We start from the raw sequence: 17,219 nt of genomic DNA, 5'->3' as shown, positions 1-17,219 counted from the left end.
AAGAGTTAGCAGGTTACTAACAGTGACACCAAAGGTAGAAACACGGCTAGGAGTCCTTTTTTTTTTTTTTTTTTTAATTTTTTTTCTGATTTTTTTCCTTTTTTTTTGTATTTTTTTGTCATTTTTTGGTCTTTTTTCCCTTTAATTTTTTAATCTTTTTTTCTCTCTTTCCCTTTCTTCCCCTCCCTTCTCTCTCCCTCTCTCTCTCTCCCATCTCTTAATATTTCTCATAATTATCATTATTAATTATTTCATTTCTCGTTGGGAGGTGGAGAGGAGAAGGAGGTGTAAGAAAAAAGGGGGGAAAAATCATAATTCAGCTAGAATCCTGACTTTCTCCCTTTTTTTTTTTTCCCCTTTTTTATGGTGGATTTTTATTTTGTTTTTTCCCTTTTTTTGGTGGATTTTTACTTTGTTTTTTTCCCTTTTTTGCTGGATTTTTACTTTGTTTTTTCCCCTTTTTTTGGTGGATTTTTACTTTGTTTTTTTTCCCTTTTTTGCTGGATTTTTACTTTGTTTTTTTCCCTTTTTTTGGTGGATTTTTACTTTGTTTTTTCCCTTTTTTTGGCTGGATTTTTTTTTCCCTTTTTTTTGCCGATTTTTCTTTTATTTTATATTTTTTTTTCCTGCCACCACAACTCCAGGCGCACCAAAGCCCAGAGGGAACACCTCTGCCCCAACCTCCTCCGCCGTCCCACCAACCTGCGGCACTTCCCTTCCATTTTCAACACATTTCCCTCATTCCCAACCTCTCTTAAATACCATTTTTTGTCATTTTTTTCCTCCCCTCCATCCCCCCATCCCTCCCTCCCTCCCTCGCCCGTCACTCCGCCGCTTTCTCCTCCTCCTCCTCGGCGCTGAGCTGCGCGGAGTTGAGCAGTTTGTTCTCCTTTTTCCACTTCATGCGGCGGTTCTGGAACCAGATCTTGATCTGCCGCTCGGACAGGCAGAGCGAGTGAGCGATCTCGATCCTCCTGCGCCGCGTCAGGTACCGGTTGAAGTGGAATTCCTTCTCCAGCTCCAGGGTTTGGTACCGGGTGTAGGTCTGCCGGCCGCGGCGCCCGCTGGGCCCGAAGGAAGAGCCTGGGAGAGGCGCGGAGGGGGAAAAAAATGGATTAAAAATGGAAAATCGAGGTGTAAAATAAAAAAAAAAATATATATATAAATATATATTAAAAATGAATAGATGATATATATATAATAGAAATGTGTATAAAGAGAAATATATAGATATTATATATATTTCTATACATATTTCTATACATATTTCTTATCTATATTTCTATCTATATTTCTCTATATATTTATTTCTCTTATATATTTCTCTATATATTTCTCTATATTTTTCTTATATATTTCTATTTATATTTTATATATATTTCTATATATATTTCTATATATATTTCTATATTATATTTCTATATATATTTCTATATTATATTTCTATACATATTTCTATACATATTTCTATTTTATATATATAACATATATATATAATATATATAAAATAGAAATCTATATATAATAGAAATATATAAAATCAATACCTAACACAGAACTATATAAAATCAATACGTAACATTGAAATGTATATAGTAGAAATAGATAAAAATCAATATGTATATATATATGAAATAGAAATAGATAAAATAGAAGTAGATAAAAATAAATCTGTAAGATAGAAATATCTATAAAATAGAAATATATAAAAATGACTATATAAAATAGCTATATAAAATAGAAACATATATATAAATATATATATATAAAATATATAAAAATATATATATATAAATATATATAAATATATATAAATATATATATATATAAATATATATATAAAATATATTAAATATATATCTATATAAAGTAAACCACCCAGAGCACTAGGACACAACCAGAGGGGCAAATTTAGGAATTAATTGGAAAAAAAGGGAAAAACCTCCAAGTGCAATTTTGGGGTGACGAGGAGAGAATTCATTTCACCCAAATCTCCTCCGGATGCTCCCAAGCGGATATTCCGCGATCGCTCAGCGCAGCGCTGCTCACTCCGGGCTGAGCCACCGCAAGGTGCTCCGCGCTAATTGATCTCGCTAATTAAGCCATAATGAAGCGAATCGATCCGCGCAAAGTCCGCATTAGCGAGAGCTCCGCGCTGCTGCTAATGGACAGAGAGTTGAGTTCAAAATGCTCCGAAATGCATCCAAAGCCGCCAGGGTTGGGTTTTCCTCCTTCCTCCCCCGCCTGGATTATTTATTTTGATATCGAAATTATAATTCTGCCGCAGGAAGCAGCGCTTTAAAAAGTCATTTATCATCCGGAGAGAGAGAGAGAGGGGGGAGGAAAAAAAAAAAAAAAATCAAAATATCCTCCCCGGGTTGGCTTTTCATGAGGTGAGAGTTGTGCTGGAAATGTAACCCTGGAAGTGTTGAAATGCTTTGGATATCATTTTTTGATATCGTTTCATTCCGGCCTGGCGGGGAGAGGGGGAGCTTTGGGATCCGGAGGGGTTGTGGTGAGTAAAAAGTCATCCGGATCTGATTTTTGGGGAAGATTATCTCTCTGCCGGTGCGTGTGGGGAGAGGACAGAGATAAATCGCTGTGCCGGAGTGACACGCGAGCAGGAATGTGGCGGAAAAAAACCAAAATAGAGAGGGGAGTGGGGGGAAAATACAGTATTTGGGGTTTTTTTGGAAGTTTTTTTGGTTCAGGGGAGAAAATCCAGCAGCGGTGGGAAGTTTTTGCTGCGACTTGGAGCTTCTCACGTCTCCTAAGTTTGTCCCCCTCGGCTGGAAGTTTTTTGGGCTTGAAAAAGTCATTTCTTCCTCTCTGAAAAAGTCATTTCTTCCTCTCTGAAAAAGTCATTTCTTCCTCTCTGAAAAAGTCATTTCTTCCTCTCTGAAAAAGTCTTTCCTTCCTGTCTAAAAAAGTCATTCTTTCCTCTCTGAGAAAGTCATTCCTCCCTCTCTAAAAAAGTCACTTCTTCCTCTCTAAAAAACTCATTTCTTCCTCTTTAAAACTCATTCCTTCGTCTCTAAAAACCTCCTTCCTTCTCTCTAAAAAACTCATTCCTCCCTCTCTAAAAACTCATTCCTCCCTCTCTAAAAACTCATTCCTCCCTCCCTAAAAACTCATTCCTCCCTCCCTAAAAACTCATTTTTTCTCTCTAAAAACTCATTTCTTCCTCTCTAAAAACTCATTCCTCCCTCTCTAAAAACTCATTTTTTCTCTCTAAAAACTCATTTCTTCCTCTCTAAAAAACTCATTCCTCCCTCTCTAAAAACCTCATTCCTCCCTTTCTAAAAAACTCATTCCTTGCTCTCCAAAAACCTCATTCCTCCTCCCCACCGCTCACAAATAAGCAAAAGGGGAGGGCAGGGCAGAGGCAGCACAACGCCGCACTTATTTATTTCATTTCCCCCATAAAAAAAAACCCAACAAAACCCAACCGGAGACAGACTTTCCCCCGAACTCACTATTGCACGAGTTCATCCGCTGCATCCAGGGGTAGACGGGCGCCGAGCACTTCTGCTCCTCGCTGTCGCCGAAGGCGCTCTTGCCCTGCGCGCAGTCCTTGCGCGCCTCGCCGCCGAAAGGCACCTCCAGCTCCAGGCTGGCCGCGCCGCACGTCGCCTCCTTGTCCCTGAAAAAGCCACCAGCCCCGAACTCGCAGGCGGAGCCGCGGCCGAACGCCGCGCCGCTCTGCTGGTAGTAGGCGGAGGAGGAGGAGTAAGGCTTGTCCTGCGCGCCCGAGGAGCCGTACGCGCCGGGGTAGTGCCGCAGAGGGTCCGCGTAGCCCGAGGGGTAGAGCGGCAGTTGCCCCAGAAAGGGCTCCTGCCCCGCCGCCAGACTCACCGGGAAGGTGGAGTTGACGAAGTAAGAACTCATTGGAAAACCCCCCCAAAAATATAATATATATAAAAACCAAAGGACACCAAACCGCCCGGAGCTCGGCGGCGCTCCCCGCGCTGGCTTTTTACGATTTGTTGTGTTTTGCCGTGTCGGGCTGCTTTGGCGATTAGCGGAATATCGGGGATCGGGTTTAAGCGGCGCGGAGATGGCGCGGTGCCAGCCGGGGCCACAAGGAAATACAACCATCTGATCGCCGCCTGACCAATCGCAGGCGCCCGAGGTTGCCAAATCGGCCCCGAGAGGAGCCCAGCGTGCCGCGGGGACCCCCGAGAGCAGCCCGGCAGCCCCCCCCGCTCGCCCGCCGCGCCTTTTAAGCAGCGCCGCCGCTCCCCCCGAGCCGACAGGGAGCATTGCGGAGCTGCCCGACGAGTTGGGGATAAATAAATAAAGTCGCGGCGTTGGCGGCGCTTCGCTCTTCCCCCTCCTGCTGCCTCCTCCTCCTCCCTCTTCTTCTTCCTCCCTCCTCCTCCTCCTCCTCTCTTCCTCCTCCTCCTCCTCCTCCTCCCTCCTTCCTTCCTTCCCCCGGAGCTCCGCGCCGAGCGAGGTGTATTTACAGTATTTACATTATTATTTACAGTATTTACGTTATTATTTACAGTATTTACGTTATTTGCATTATTTACATTATTTGCATTATTTGCGTTATTTACGTTATTTACGTTATTTGCATTGTTTGCATTATTTACATTATTTACATTACTTACATTATTTACATTACTTACATTATTTACATTACTATTTACATTATTTACGTTGTTATTTCCGAGCGGAAAATGCGGAGGGAGAAGGGTAGGGAGTGGTGGGAATGAAGGAAAAAAATAATAAAAAGAATTAAAATTTTAAAAAAAAAACTTAATTAGCGGCGCTGGAGAAAGTTGGAAATCCCCCCAGCAGGGTTTTTGGCGGATCGTCCCTACAGGGGAATTGAATTCGGGGGAGTTGCAGAAAACGGGGTGGGAAATTCTAAAAAAATAAAGAAATTCAAAGTTTTTTTCAGTGAAAAATTAAAAGTTTTTTTCCCCCGCCGCCGGGACGGAGTTGGGTTTGCTCCACAGATTGCTGACAACTTCTTGCGCTAATTTATTTCACTAATTTATTTCGCTAATTAGCGCGGATTAGGAAGCCAACCTTCCCTTCGCCTCCAGCGCACCTTCCCGCTTTATTTAGATTTTATTTTCGGCTGCCAAAGCTCCGCGTTCGGGAGATAAAAGCCAAAAAAATCGGAATATTTTCCTTCCTTCCCTCCCTAAACCCTCGGCCGGCTCCGCATTGTGCCCTCTTGCGTTATTTTATTGATCACAACCAGACCTTTTCCGGCTAAAAAACCACCTTTGGCTTGGAGGGAAAAGCGGAATTTATTGATATTTATTGATATTTTATTGGTATTTTATTGGTGTTTATCGATCCGGAGCGATCGGCGGCTCGGGGGGTGGGAGGAGAGGGAAATGTCTGCGCCGCGAGGTGCGCAAAATGCGCGTTTTGCCCGCTCTGGGTTCCTCCCCGCCGCAAAAATCGGATTTTTTGGGAAGTTAAATCCCTCGAAGGACAGCGAGGAAAGTCGCCGTTGCTCTGAAAGCTTCGCTTTGCTCTGGTTTTGGGGGTTTTATTCTGGTTTTTGGGGGTTTCATTCTGTTTTTGGGGGGTTTATTCTATTTTTTGGAGGTTTTATTCTATTTTTGGGGGGTTTATTCTACTTTAGGGTTTTAGTCTATGTTTTGGGGGTTTTATTCTGTTTTTGGGGTTTTATTCTATATTTTGGGGTTTTATTCTATGTTTTGGGGTTTATTCTATATTTTGGGGTTTTGTTCTATTTTGGGGGTTTAGTCTATGTTTTGGGGTTTTATTCTATTTTTGGGGTTTTATTCTATATTTTGGGGGCTTTATTCTATTTTTCGGGGTTTTTATTCTATGTTTTGGGGGGGTTTATTCTATTTTTTAGGGTTTTAGTCTGTGTTTTGAGGGTTTTATTCTGTTTTTTGGGGGCTTTATTCTGTTTTTGGGGGGGCTTTATTCTATTTTTCGGGGTTTTATTCTATGTTTTGGGGGTTTTGTTCTATTTTTTTGGGGTTTTATTCCATTTCTTGGAGGTTTTATTTTATTTTTAGGGGTTTTATTCTATTTTTCGGGGGTTTCATTATATTTCTTGGAGGTTTTATTCTATTTTTAGGGGTTTTATTCTATTTTTTGGAGGTTTTATTCCATTTCTTGGAGGTTTTATTCTATTTTTTGGAGGTTTTATTCCATTTTCAGGTGTTTTATTCTATTTTTAGGAGGTTTTATTCTATTTTTCGGGGTTTTCACTCATCTCCCGGATTCCCTACCTGCTCTTTTCCCTCTCTCAGCTCGAGCTGAACTCAGAGCTTTTTTATTTTTAGCTTTTCAAGGGGGAAAATCAAAGTCAAACAGCGGAAAGGCAAAACCACCACCAAAAAAATATAAAAAAAAATTCCAAAAAAAAGAAAAACCCACCTAAATTAACCCCTTCACCGCCGGCCGCTCCTCCAGCACTTCTTTCCCAGCCGGAGGAATATCTGCGATTGGGAGAATCGCAAATTTAGAATTCCCCAAATCTAAAATTCCAAATCCTCAGCGCTGCCGGCGACTGACAGCGGCTGGGAACGAATTAAAAAAAAAGGGATTTTCTGGGTGGATAATTTATTTTTCCATGGTGTTTAGGGCGGTCGGAGGCAGGATTGTTCCGAGGAGAATCAGGCGGAGAATTGGAGGAAATAACCGGAGGAGGAAATGGTTTTTCAGCCCCCGGTGGGGATGAGAGATTTGGGGTTTGTTCGAGAGGAGTTTTCCCTTTCGGGAGGGGAGAGGGAGGTGGGATTTGGGTGGGTGGGGAGGGGAGGAGGAGAGGAAAAAAATGAAATTAAAAAAAAATTTTAAATTAAATTAAAAAATAATTGTAATTTTTTAAAAAAATTAAATTAAAAAATAATTGTAATTTTAAAAAATTAAATGAAAAGAATTGAAGTTGACAAAAATTCAGCTAAAAAAATTCAATTGGAAAAAATTCAATTGAAAAAAATTCAATTGGATAAAGTTCAATTGAAAAAATAGAAATTATTTTTTAAAAAAATTAATTCAAGAATTGAAATAAAAAATTGACGTTAAAAAATTAAATTGAAAAAATTGAAGTTAAAAACATTAAATTAAAAAAATTGGAGTTAAAAAAATTAAATTTAAAAAAAATTGAAGTTAAAAAAATCAAACTAAAAAAATTGAAATTAAAAAAATTGAAATTAGAAAAAAATTAAATTTAAAAAATCCAGGTGGAGAGGGAAAGATGACTAGAGAAGAAAGGGGGAAAAAGAGAGAAAAAAAAAGGGAAAAAATGAGGAAAAAAAGGGAAAAAAAAGATCTTTTCAGGACTCAGCAGTGGATCTGTTCGAGGAGGAATTTCGCAATTTTTGCGGCTCTGCGATTATCAGCCGCGAGCAGCCCAGGCGTGCGAATTTATTTATTTAATTTTCTTTTTTTTTGGGGCAGAGAAATGGGATTGTCTGATAAGGCAGAGCAGGGAGGAGGAGGAGGAACAATCTGCCGGAAAAAATGTTAAAAAAATTTAAAATATTTCCTTTTTTTTTTTTTTTTTTTTTTTTTTTTCCCTGGCGATCAAATAAATCCATAAATCTCCTGGAAATAGTTTGGGAAAGGGGAAAAAATAATAAATAATTTATTTTTTTTTAAAATCCTTTAGCCTCAGATCCCAACGCTGCCCGTTACGGCAATAAAAAAGAAGTTTATAGTCGTAAAAAATCAGTGTATAGTCGTAAAAAATTAGTTTAGGGTCATAAAAAATTAGTTTAGAGTCATAAAAAATAAGTTTATAGTAATAAAAAAAAAGGCGAAACGAGCTCTTGGCGTAGTTTGACTATCTGGGTTTTTAAAATAAGATAAAATAAAATAAAATAAAATAAAATAAAATAAATTCGCGCTAATTGAAGTTGGCCTCTCGCTAATTGCTTATCTCTGACATCTCTGCAAATTAAAGAAATTATTTAATCGTTGGAGATCCACCCTAGAAATGGATATTTGAGGGGAGGAAAAGAGGGAAAACTTCATAACCAAAGGCGGAAAAAACCCTAAAAACCCCAAAAAACCCCCAAAGAAACAAAAAAAAACCCCAAAAAATCCTCGAAAAAAACCCAAAAAATTTTAAAAATCAAAAAAAAAACCCAAAAAACCCCAAAACACCCAAACCCAAAAAACCAAATAAAACCTTCAAAAAACCCCAAAATTAAAAAAAAATCCTAAAAAACCAAAAATCCCAAAACTCCCAAAAACAAAAACCCAAAAAGCCCCAAAACCCTCAAAAACCCCAAAAATTAAAAATCCTAAAACCCAAAAAACCCCAAAACCCAAGAAAAACCCCTAAAACCCCAAAACACCCCAAAACCTCCCTAAAACCCCCAAAACACCCCCAAAAAAACCCCAAAAAAACCCCAAAAAACCCCAAAAAAATCCAAAAAAAATCCCAAAAAAATCCCAAAAAACCCCAAAACCCCTCAGATTTCCCTTTCCCGCGGCTCAGGCGAATCTGGAATCGATTCGCACCTCGGAAACATTGAAATTCTCCCGAAGGCACTAAATCTCCCGAATGGATCTTTGGGTTTCACTCGCAGCTCAAAAAATGGGATTTTTTTCCATTTTCCCAGCGCGGCTCGCTGCTCCTGGCAGGGAAATCGGCAGGGAAATGGGAATTTTTGGGGAAAAATGGGGTTTTCTTGGGATTTTTTGAGGGGTTTTTGGGGTTTTTTAGGATTTTTTTTTATTTTGGGTTTTTTTTGAGGGTTTTTTGGGATTTTTTATTTGTTTATTTGGAGTTTTTGGGGGTTTATTTGGGATTTTTTGGGGGTTTTTGGGTTTTTTAAGGATTTTTTTTATTTTGGGGTTTTTTTATGGTTTTGGGGTTTTTATTTGTTTATTTGGAGTTTTTTGGGGTTTATTTGGGATTTTTTGGGGGGTTTTTGGTTTTTTTTATTTTTTTTTTTATTTTGGGGGTTTTTTTTGAGGGTTTTTTGGGGTTTTTTTTGTTTATTTGGAATTTTTTGGGGTTTATTTGGGATTTTTTGGGGTTTTTTTGGGGTTTTTTTTTGGTTTATTTGGGGTTATTTTGGGATTTTTTGGGCTTTTTTGGGTGTCTCCAGACACTTTTTTAGTGTCTCCAGGTTGGGTGGGAAGGAGAAATGGAGATTTAGAGAGAAAATCTGAATTAGATTGGGTTTTGAAGGGAGGTTTGAATGGGGTTTTGGGGTTGATTTCCTGAAAAAAAAAACTCGAAAAAAAACCCCTAAAAACCCCTAAAAACCCCCCAAAAACTCACTAAAACCCCCAAAATAAAAATAAAAAACCAAAAAAAAAACCCTAAAAAAACCAAAATAAAACCCTAAAAAAGCGTCAAAAAACTCACCAAAAACCCCCAAAAATAAAAATAAAAAAAAAACAAAAAGAAACCAAAATACTCACCAAAAAAACCCCCAAAAAATAAAAATATAAAAATAAAAAAAACAAAAAAATTTTTAAAAAAATCAAAAAGCCCCTCCAAAAAAACCCCAAAAATCCCCCAAGAAATTTTAAAATACCCCAAAAAAACCCACCAAAAATTGAAAATAAAACACAAAAAACCACCAAAAAACCCAAAAAAATCCCAAAAAACCCACAAAAACCCCCAAAAATTCAAAAAAATTAAAAAAAATTTCCAAAAACCCCAAAATCCAATCGCGACCTCCCCAGCAAAGCATCACGAAACCCTCGGAAGATGGAAAAATCGGATTTTTTGGGTATTTTTCCCCTCCTGACAGGCATCGCTCAGCCGCCAAAGGGCAATAAATCAAGATAAAGAGGAGATTTGGTTTCTGGCCGAGAAAAGGATTTTATTGCTTTGGGTTTGCAGAGCAAAGAGATAAAGGAGAGGATTAAAAATAAATCCAAATATTCGCCAGGCAGAGCAGGACAGAGAGAGATCTGCGAGGTTGGTTTGGCAGAGAAAAAAGAATAATAAATTTTAAAAAAAAATCTCTTTTTTAAATTTTATTTTTATTTTTTGAATTTTTTTTTTCACGGGCAGCTGGAATTTCCAATTAAAAAATGAAATTCGCCTTTTTTTTCCTTTTTTTTTCCTTTTTCTTTCTTATTTTTATATTTTTTCCCTTTTTTTTCTTATTTTTATTTCTTTTTTTTTTTCACGGGCAGCTCGAATTTCCGATTAAAAAATGAAATTCGCCTTTTTTTTCCCCTTTTTTTCCCTTTTTTTTTCTTATTTTTAAAATCTTTCCCCCCTTTTTTCTTATTTTTTTAATTTCTTTTTTTTTTTTCACTAGCAGCTGAAATTCCCAATTAAAAATGAAATTCGCTTTTTTTTTTCTTATTTTTTTAAGTTTTTTTTCTCCTTTTTTATTTTTTGTAATTTTTCCTCCTTTTTTCCTTATTATTTTTAATTTCTTTTTTTTTTTCACTAGCAGCTGGAATTCCCAATTAAAAATGAAACTCTCCTTCTTTTTTTTTTTTTTTTCTTTTTTTTTCCCCTTTTTTTCTTATTTTTAAACTTTTCCCCCTTTTTTTCTTATTTTTTAAATTTCTTTTTTTTTCACTGGCAGCTGGAATTCCCCATAAAAATGAATCTTTTTTATTATTATTTTTCCCTTTTTTTCTTCTATTACTTTTAATTTTTTTCCTTTTTTTCTTTTCTTTTTTTTTAATTTTTTTTTTTCAATGGGAGTTTCTGGAATTCTGTTCTTTTTTTTTTAAACTCTCCTTTTTTTTCCCTTTTTTTCTTATTTTTTCTATTTTTTTCCGCTGGAATTGCAAACCTTTCTGCGGTGAAATCCTAGCGGGAGATTTTCCCTGTGAGGGAATTATTGCAGCAATAAAGTCGAGCCGAGAGGGAGGAAAAATGGGAAAAAAACCCTTTTTTGTTCTCGGAATTCAGACTGAAAAAAGCCATTTTCAGAGCCCTGAAATGCTCCTTAACATCCCAAAAAAATAATAATAAAATCCTAATAAAATCCTAATAAAATCACAATGAAATCCTGATAAAATCACAATAAAATCACAATAAAATCACAATAAAATCACAATAAACTCACAATAAAATCACAATAAAATCCTAATAAAATCACAATAAAATCACAATAACATCCTAAAAAAATCCTAATAAAATCATAAAAAAAAGACTAAAATAAGAATAAAAGAATAAAAAATAAGAATAAATTCCAAAAAAATAAGAATAAAGTAAGAATAAAAGAATAAAAACAAGAATATGTTCCTAGAAAATAAGAATGAAATAAGAACAAAAGAATAAAAAATAAGAATAAATTCAAAAAAAATAAGAATAAAATAAGAATAAAAGAACAAAAACAAGAATAAATTCCTAGAAAAGAATAAAATAATAATAATTCCTAAAATAAGAATAAAATCATAAAAGATAAGAACAAACAAGAACAAAACAATAATTTAAAATGAGAGTAAAATAAGAACAAACTAATCATAAAATAATAAAATAATAATAATAATAGAATAATAATAAGAAGAGTAAAATAATGATAAAATAATAAAAAAATTGTATAATGATGAAAATAATGGAACAATACTGTGTAATCGGATAAAATAATAAAATAATAATAATAATAGAATAATAATAAGAAGAGTAAAATAATGATAAAATAATAAAAAATAATGATAAAATAATGATAAAATAATGATAAAATAATAAAAATAATGATAAAACAATAAAAATAATGATAAAATAATAATTAAAAATTATAATAAAACCACAATAAAACAACCCCTGGAGCCACAAACTCGAAGGATTTCACCCAACGCCTCCCCCGAAGGTGTTAATAATTAAAAAAACCCAAATTAAATCTCAATCCCAAAGCAAATCCGGCTGCAGGTTCATTTCCAGCAATCGCACATTAATTTTCCTTCCTTCCCGCCGCAGCTAATGAGCTCGTTAGGGAGCAGCGAGAGGAATTTGCTTTTCTTCATTAGCGGAGAGTTAATTATTAACGGGAAAAAAAAACAGCGAAAAGGGGAAGAGAACCGCAGGGGAAGGGCAGGGAGAGGGGAATGGGGGAATGAAAAATTCTGAGTTTTCTGGAGCGAAATACGAATTTTTTCGAACTAAAATCCGAATTTTTCCGAACTAAAATCGGAATTTTTCCGAACTAAAATCCGAATTTTTCCGAAGTCAAATCAGAATTTTTCCGAACCAAAATCCGAATTTTTCCGAACCAAAATCCGAATTTTTCCGAACCAAAATCCGAATTTTTCCGAACCAAAATCCCAATATTTCCGAACCCAAATCCCAATATTTCTGAACCCAAATCCAATATTTCCGAACCAAAATCCGAATATTTCCGAACCCAAAATCTGAATTTTTCCGAACCCAAAATCCGAAGATTTCCGAACCCAAATCCGAATTTTTCCGAACCCAAATCCGAATTTTTCCGAACCCAAATCCGAATTTTTCCGAACCCAAATCCAATATTTCCGAACAAAAATCCAATATTTCCGGACCTAAAATCCGAATATTTCCGAACCCAAATCCGAATATTTCCGAACCAAAATCCAGTATTTCCGGACCTAAAATCAAATTTTTTCCGAAGCCAAATCAGAATATTTCTGAACCAAAATCCCAACATTTCAACCTAAACCTAATATTTCTGAACCTAAATAATATTTCCGAAAAATCCGAATATTTCTGAACCCAAAATCCGAAGTTTTCCGAACCAAAATCTGAATTTTTCCGAACCCAAAATCCGAATTTTTCCGAACCCAAATCTGAATTTTTCCGAACCAAAATCCGAATATTTCCGAACCCAAAATCCCAATATTTCCGAACCCAAATCCGAATATTTCCGAACCAAAATCCGAATTTTTCCGAACCCAAATCCCAATATTTCCGAACCTAAAATCAGAATTTTTCTGAATCCAAATCCAAATATTTCCGAACCCAAAATCCGAATATTTCCGAACCCAAATCCCAATATTTCCGAACCCAAAATCCCAATATTTCCACTCAAAAGAGAGGGAAGAGCAGAGAAATTTTGGAAAAAATGCCAACCGGGTGGGAATTCCAGCTTGGAACAATTTCATCATTCCTGGAGCTGCTCAGAGCACAGAAACTTCCTTTTTTTCCCTCTTTTTTCTGTTTTTTTTTCCTTTTTTTTTATCTTTTTTTCTCCCCTCACTGTGCTTTCTGATGGGGGAAGAGTCCGGTTATTCCAGAGGTGTAAAAAAAGGGGAAAAAAAGGAAAATAAAGGAAAATAAGGGAAAATAAGGGAAAATTAAGGAGAATAAAGGAGAATAAAGGAAATAAAGGAAATAAAGGAAAATATAGGGAAAATAAAGGAAAATAAAGGAAAATAAGGGAAAATAAAGGAAAATAAAGGGAAAAAAGGAAATAAAGGAAAATAAAGGGAAATAAGGGAAAATAAAGGAAAATAAAGAGAAATAAAGGAAAATAAAGGAAATAAAGGGAAAATAAAGGAAAATAAAGGAAAATAAAGGGGAAAAAAGGGGAAAAAAGGGGAAAATAAAGGGAAATAAAGGGAAATAAAGGGAAAAAAGGAAAGAAAAAAAGGAAAAAAAAAGGAAATAAAGGAACAGTTGCCAGGGAACTGCGCGGCAGGAGGAGAACACGAGAAGCAGGGAGGGAGAGAGAGAAAAAGGGAGAGAGAGAAAAAGCTTTTTAAAAACGAGAGCTGGCTTTGTCCCCGGCGGGCCTAAGGAACTTAAACGTGACCTCGGTCCCCTCTGTCCTCTCCTGTCCCTGCTGTCCCTTCCTGTCCCCTTCTATCCCATCCCTGTCCCCTCCTGTCCCCTCCTGTCCCTACTGTCCCTCCTGTCCCCTCCTGGTCACCGGTAACTCCTCCTGTCCCCTCCTGTCCTCTTCTGTCCCTCCTGTCCCCTCCTGGTCACCGGTAACTCCTCCTGTCCCCTCCTGTCCTCTTCTGTCCCTCTTGTCCCTCCTGTCCCACCTGTCCCCTCCCGTCCCCTCCTGTCCCTCCTATCCCCTCCTGTCCCCAATGTCCCCTCTATCCATTCCTGTCCCCTCCTGTCCCTCCTGTCCCCTCCTGGTCACCTGTCACTCCTCCTGTCCCCTCCTGTCCCCACTGTCCCCTTCTGTCCCATCCCTGTCCCTCCTATCCCCTCCTGTCCCTCCTGGTCACCGGTAACTTCTCCTGTCCCCTCCTGTCCCCAATTGTCTCTCCTGTCCCTCCTGTCCCTCCTATCCCTGTGTGTCCCCAACTGTCCCTCCTGTCCCTCTGTCCCTCCTGTCCCCTCCTGTCCACTCCTGTCCCCAATGTCCCCTCCTGTCCCCTCCTGTCCCCTCCTGTCCCTCTGTCCCCTCCTGTCCCCAATGTCCCCTCCTGTCCCCTCCATCACACAAAAACAAATCCTCCTCCTCCTGCTGCTTTATATTATTTTTTTCCTTTTTTTGATGTGATGAATTCAAAAAGCGCCGCTTTTTTTGGGGTTTTTTTTTTTTGTTGTTGTTGTTTGTTTTGGGTTTGGTTTTTTTTCCCCGCGTGGTTGTCGCGACAGCGCGCCGGTGTGTCGCGACAGAGGTGGCAGAGCTCGGGTCGTGAGAGATGAGAGGATTTTGGGGGTTTTTGGGTGGGAAAAATATTGAAATGTGAGGAGCTGTGTGACCGCACGGCTCATCCAGGCTCCAGAGCTCCCCAAAGCTGCATTTCCACCCATTTAAAGGGAATTTTCGGATAAAATCCGCAGGGATGAATCTGCATTTTCACCTGATTTAGACTAAATATTGAGATAAAATCCGCAGGGATGCGCGGATTTGGGGATTTTTGGGTGGGAAAAATATGGAAATGTGAGGAGTGAGGTGTGCGCAGCTCTCCTCCAGGCTCTAAATCTGTATTTCCAACCATTTAATGTGAATTTTCGGATCAAATCCGCAGGGATGAATCTGCATTTCCACCCCATTTAAAAATATGGGATTAAAAATTTCAAATCCGAATTTTTTGATAAAATCCGCAGGGATGAATCTGCATTTCCACCCCATTTACACTGAATATTGAGATAAAATCCGCAGGGATGTGCGGATTTGGGGTTTTTTTGGGTGGGAAAATATTGAAATGTTCGGAGCCTCTCATCCAGCGCCCCAAATCTGTATTTCCAACCATTTAAAGTGAATTTTCGCATAAAATCCGCAGGGATTTGGGGTGTTTGGATGGAAAAACGAGGAGCTCTGTGTTTGCACTTCTCATCCAGGCTCCAGCGCGCCTTAAATCTGTATTTCCACCCCATTTAAAGTGAATATTGAGATAAAATCCGAGGGGATTTGGGGTGTTTTGATGGAAAACCCCGCGCAGGATATCCGCACGGCTCATCCAGGCTCCGCCGCCCTAAATCTGTATTTCCACCTAAATTAAACCGAATTTTCGGATCAAATCCGCAGGGATTTGGGGTGTTTGGATGGGAAAACGCGGAGCTCTGTATTTGCACCTCTCCTCCAGGCTCCGCCGCACCCAAAATCTGTATTTCCACCCAATTTAAACTGAATATTTAGATAAAATCCACAGGGATTTGTAGTATTTGGATGGAAAAACGGGGAGTGGGATGTGCGCAGCTCTCATCCAGGATCCAGAGCGCCTTAAATCTGTATTTCCACCCCATTTAAACTGAATTTTGAGATAAAATCCACGGAGATTTGGGATGTTTGATGGAAAAACACAGAGTTCTGTATCCACACCTCTCCTCCCGGCTCCGCCGCACCCAAAATCCGCATTTCCCACCCCATTTAAAGCAAAATCCTCATTTCCCACCCGAATTAAACCGAATTTTGAGATAAAATCCACAAGGATTTGGGGTGTTAGGACGGAAAAACACAGAGTTCTGTCTCCACACCTCTCCTCCAGGCTCCTCCGCACCCAAAATCCTCATTTCCCACCCGAATTAAAGCCAATTTTCGGAAAAAATCCACAAGGATTTGGGGTGTTAGGACGCAAAAACGCGGAGCTCTCTATCCACGCCTCTCCTCCAGGCTCCGCCGCTCCCAAAATCCGCATTTCCCACCCGAATTAAAGCAAAATCCTCATTTCCCACCCGAATTAAAGCGAATTTTAAGATAAAATCCAGAGGATTTGGGCTGTTTGGATGGAGTTCTGTCTCCACATCTCTCCTCCAGGCTCCGCCGCACCCAAAATCCACTTTTCCTACCCTAATTAAACCGAATTTTGGGATAAAATCCACGGAGATTTGGGATGCTTGATGGAAAACACAGAGTTCTCTACCCCCACCTCTCCTCCAGGCTCCGCCGCTCCCAAAATCCGCATTTCCCACCCGAATTAAAGCGAATTTTCGGATAAAATCCACAAGGATTTGGGGTGTTAGGACGCAAAAACGAGGAGCTCTCTATCCCCACCTCTCCTCCCGGCTCCGCCGCACCCAAAATCCGCATTTCCTACCCGAATTAAACCTAATATTCAGACAAAATCCACAGGATTTGGGGTGTTAGGACTGAAAAACCCGGAGCTCTGTCTCCACACCTCTCCTCCAGGCTCCAGAGCTCCCAAAATCCGCATTTCCCACCCGAATTAAAGCAAAATCCGCATTTCCCACCCGAATTAAAGCGAATTTTAAGATAAAATCCACAGAATTTGGGCTGTTTGGATGGAGCTCTCTATCCACACCTCTCCTCCAGGCTCCGCCGCACCCAAAATCCGCATTTCCCACCCGAATCAAACCGAATTTTGGGATAAAATCCACAGGATTTGGGGTGTTAGGACGGAAAAACACAGAGCTCTGTATCCACGCCTCTCCTCCAGGCTCCGCCGCTCCCAAAATCCGCATTTCCCACCCGAATCAAACCGAATTTCGGCACCAAAACCCGCACGATTTCACCTCCCCGCTCTCCCCGCGCAGAGGAGCTCCGCGATCCCCTCGAAAGGGGATTTTTTGGGGTCCCGCAGCCCCCCGGGGCTGGCCGGCCGAGCCGCCGACGGTAGATGGCAGCAGACGGCGCGGAATGGGAGATGCCGGCGGAGCCAAAGCGCTCTTTGCGGGATTTTTGGGGATTTTTTGGGATTTTTGGGGGATTTTTCCCCGATTTGAAACCTCCAAACGCGCCTCGGGGAGCCGCCAGCGCCCCAAAATGATCCCAGCGGCCAGGCGCGCCTCGCTCCAGGTTCAAAACGCCCCAAAAATCTCCATTTCCGCAAGTGGCTCCCCGCGCGAATCGCATGAAAATCATCCTATAAATTAAATTATTACTATTATTATTATTTCCCATCCCCGCCATACGAATAGGAACAAAAGATAAATAACCGCA

At 39.2% G+C, this 17,219-nt stretch overlaps 1 protein-coding gene across 1 annotated transcript; it reads right to left on the bottom strand.

Moving 5' to 3' along the window:
* Positions 1–808: 808 nt before the first annotated feature.
* Positions 809–3,900, bottom strand: HOXB6 (homeobox B6). Its single transcript, XM_085083522.1, has 2 exons — positions 3,477–3,900; positions 809–1,083 (listed from the first exon to the last, which is right to left on the bottom strand). Exons 1-2 carry the CDS (start codon positions 3,886–3,888, stop codon positions 824–826), a joined length of 672 nt encoding a protein of 223 aa, XP_084939648.1. The 5' UTR covers positions 3,889–3,900; the 3' UTR covers positions 809–823.
* Between the last annotated feature and the right edge of the window lie 13,319 nt (positions 3,901–17,219).

The sequence above is a fragment of the Lichenostomus cassidix genome, chromosome 27, assembly GCF_008360975.1.
Source record: "Lichenostomus cassidix isolate B80296 chromosome 27, HeHo_3.0, whole genome shotgun sequence".
Taxonomy (NCBI): Eukaryota; Metazoa; Chordata; class Aves; order Passeriformes; family Meliphagidae; genus Lichenostomus; species Lichenostomus cassidix.
The sequence above is the reverse complement of the archived record's forward strand: the minus strand, read 5'-3'. Positions and strand labels throughout refer to the sequence as shown.

What these genes read in the sequence shown, in the direction of transcription:
- HOXB6 (XM_085083522.1), bottom strand. Translation starts at nt 3,888, where the DNA reads ATGAGTTCTTACTTCGTCAACTCCACCTTCCCGGTGAGTCTGGCGGCG. An exon ending in GCGGATGAACTCGTGCAATA is followed by an intron (nt 1,084 to 3,476) that starts GTGAGTTCGGGG and finishes CGCCTCTCCCAG; the next exon opens with GCTCTTCCTTCGGGCCCAGC.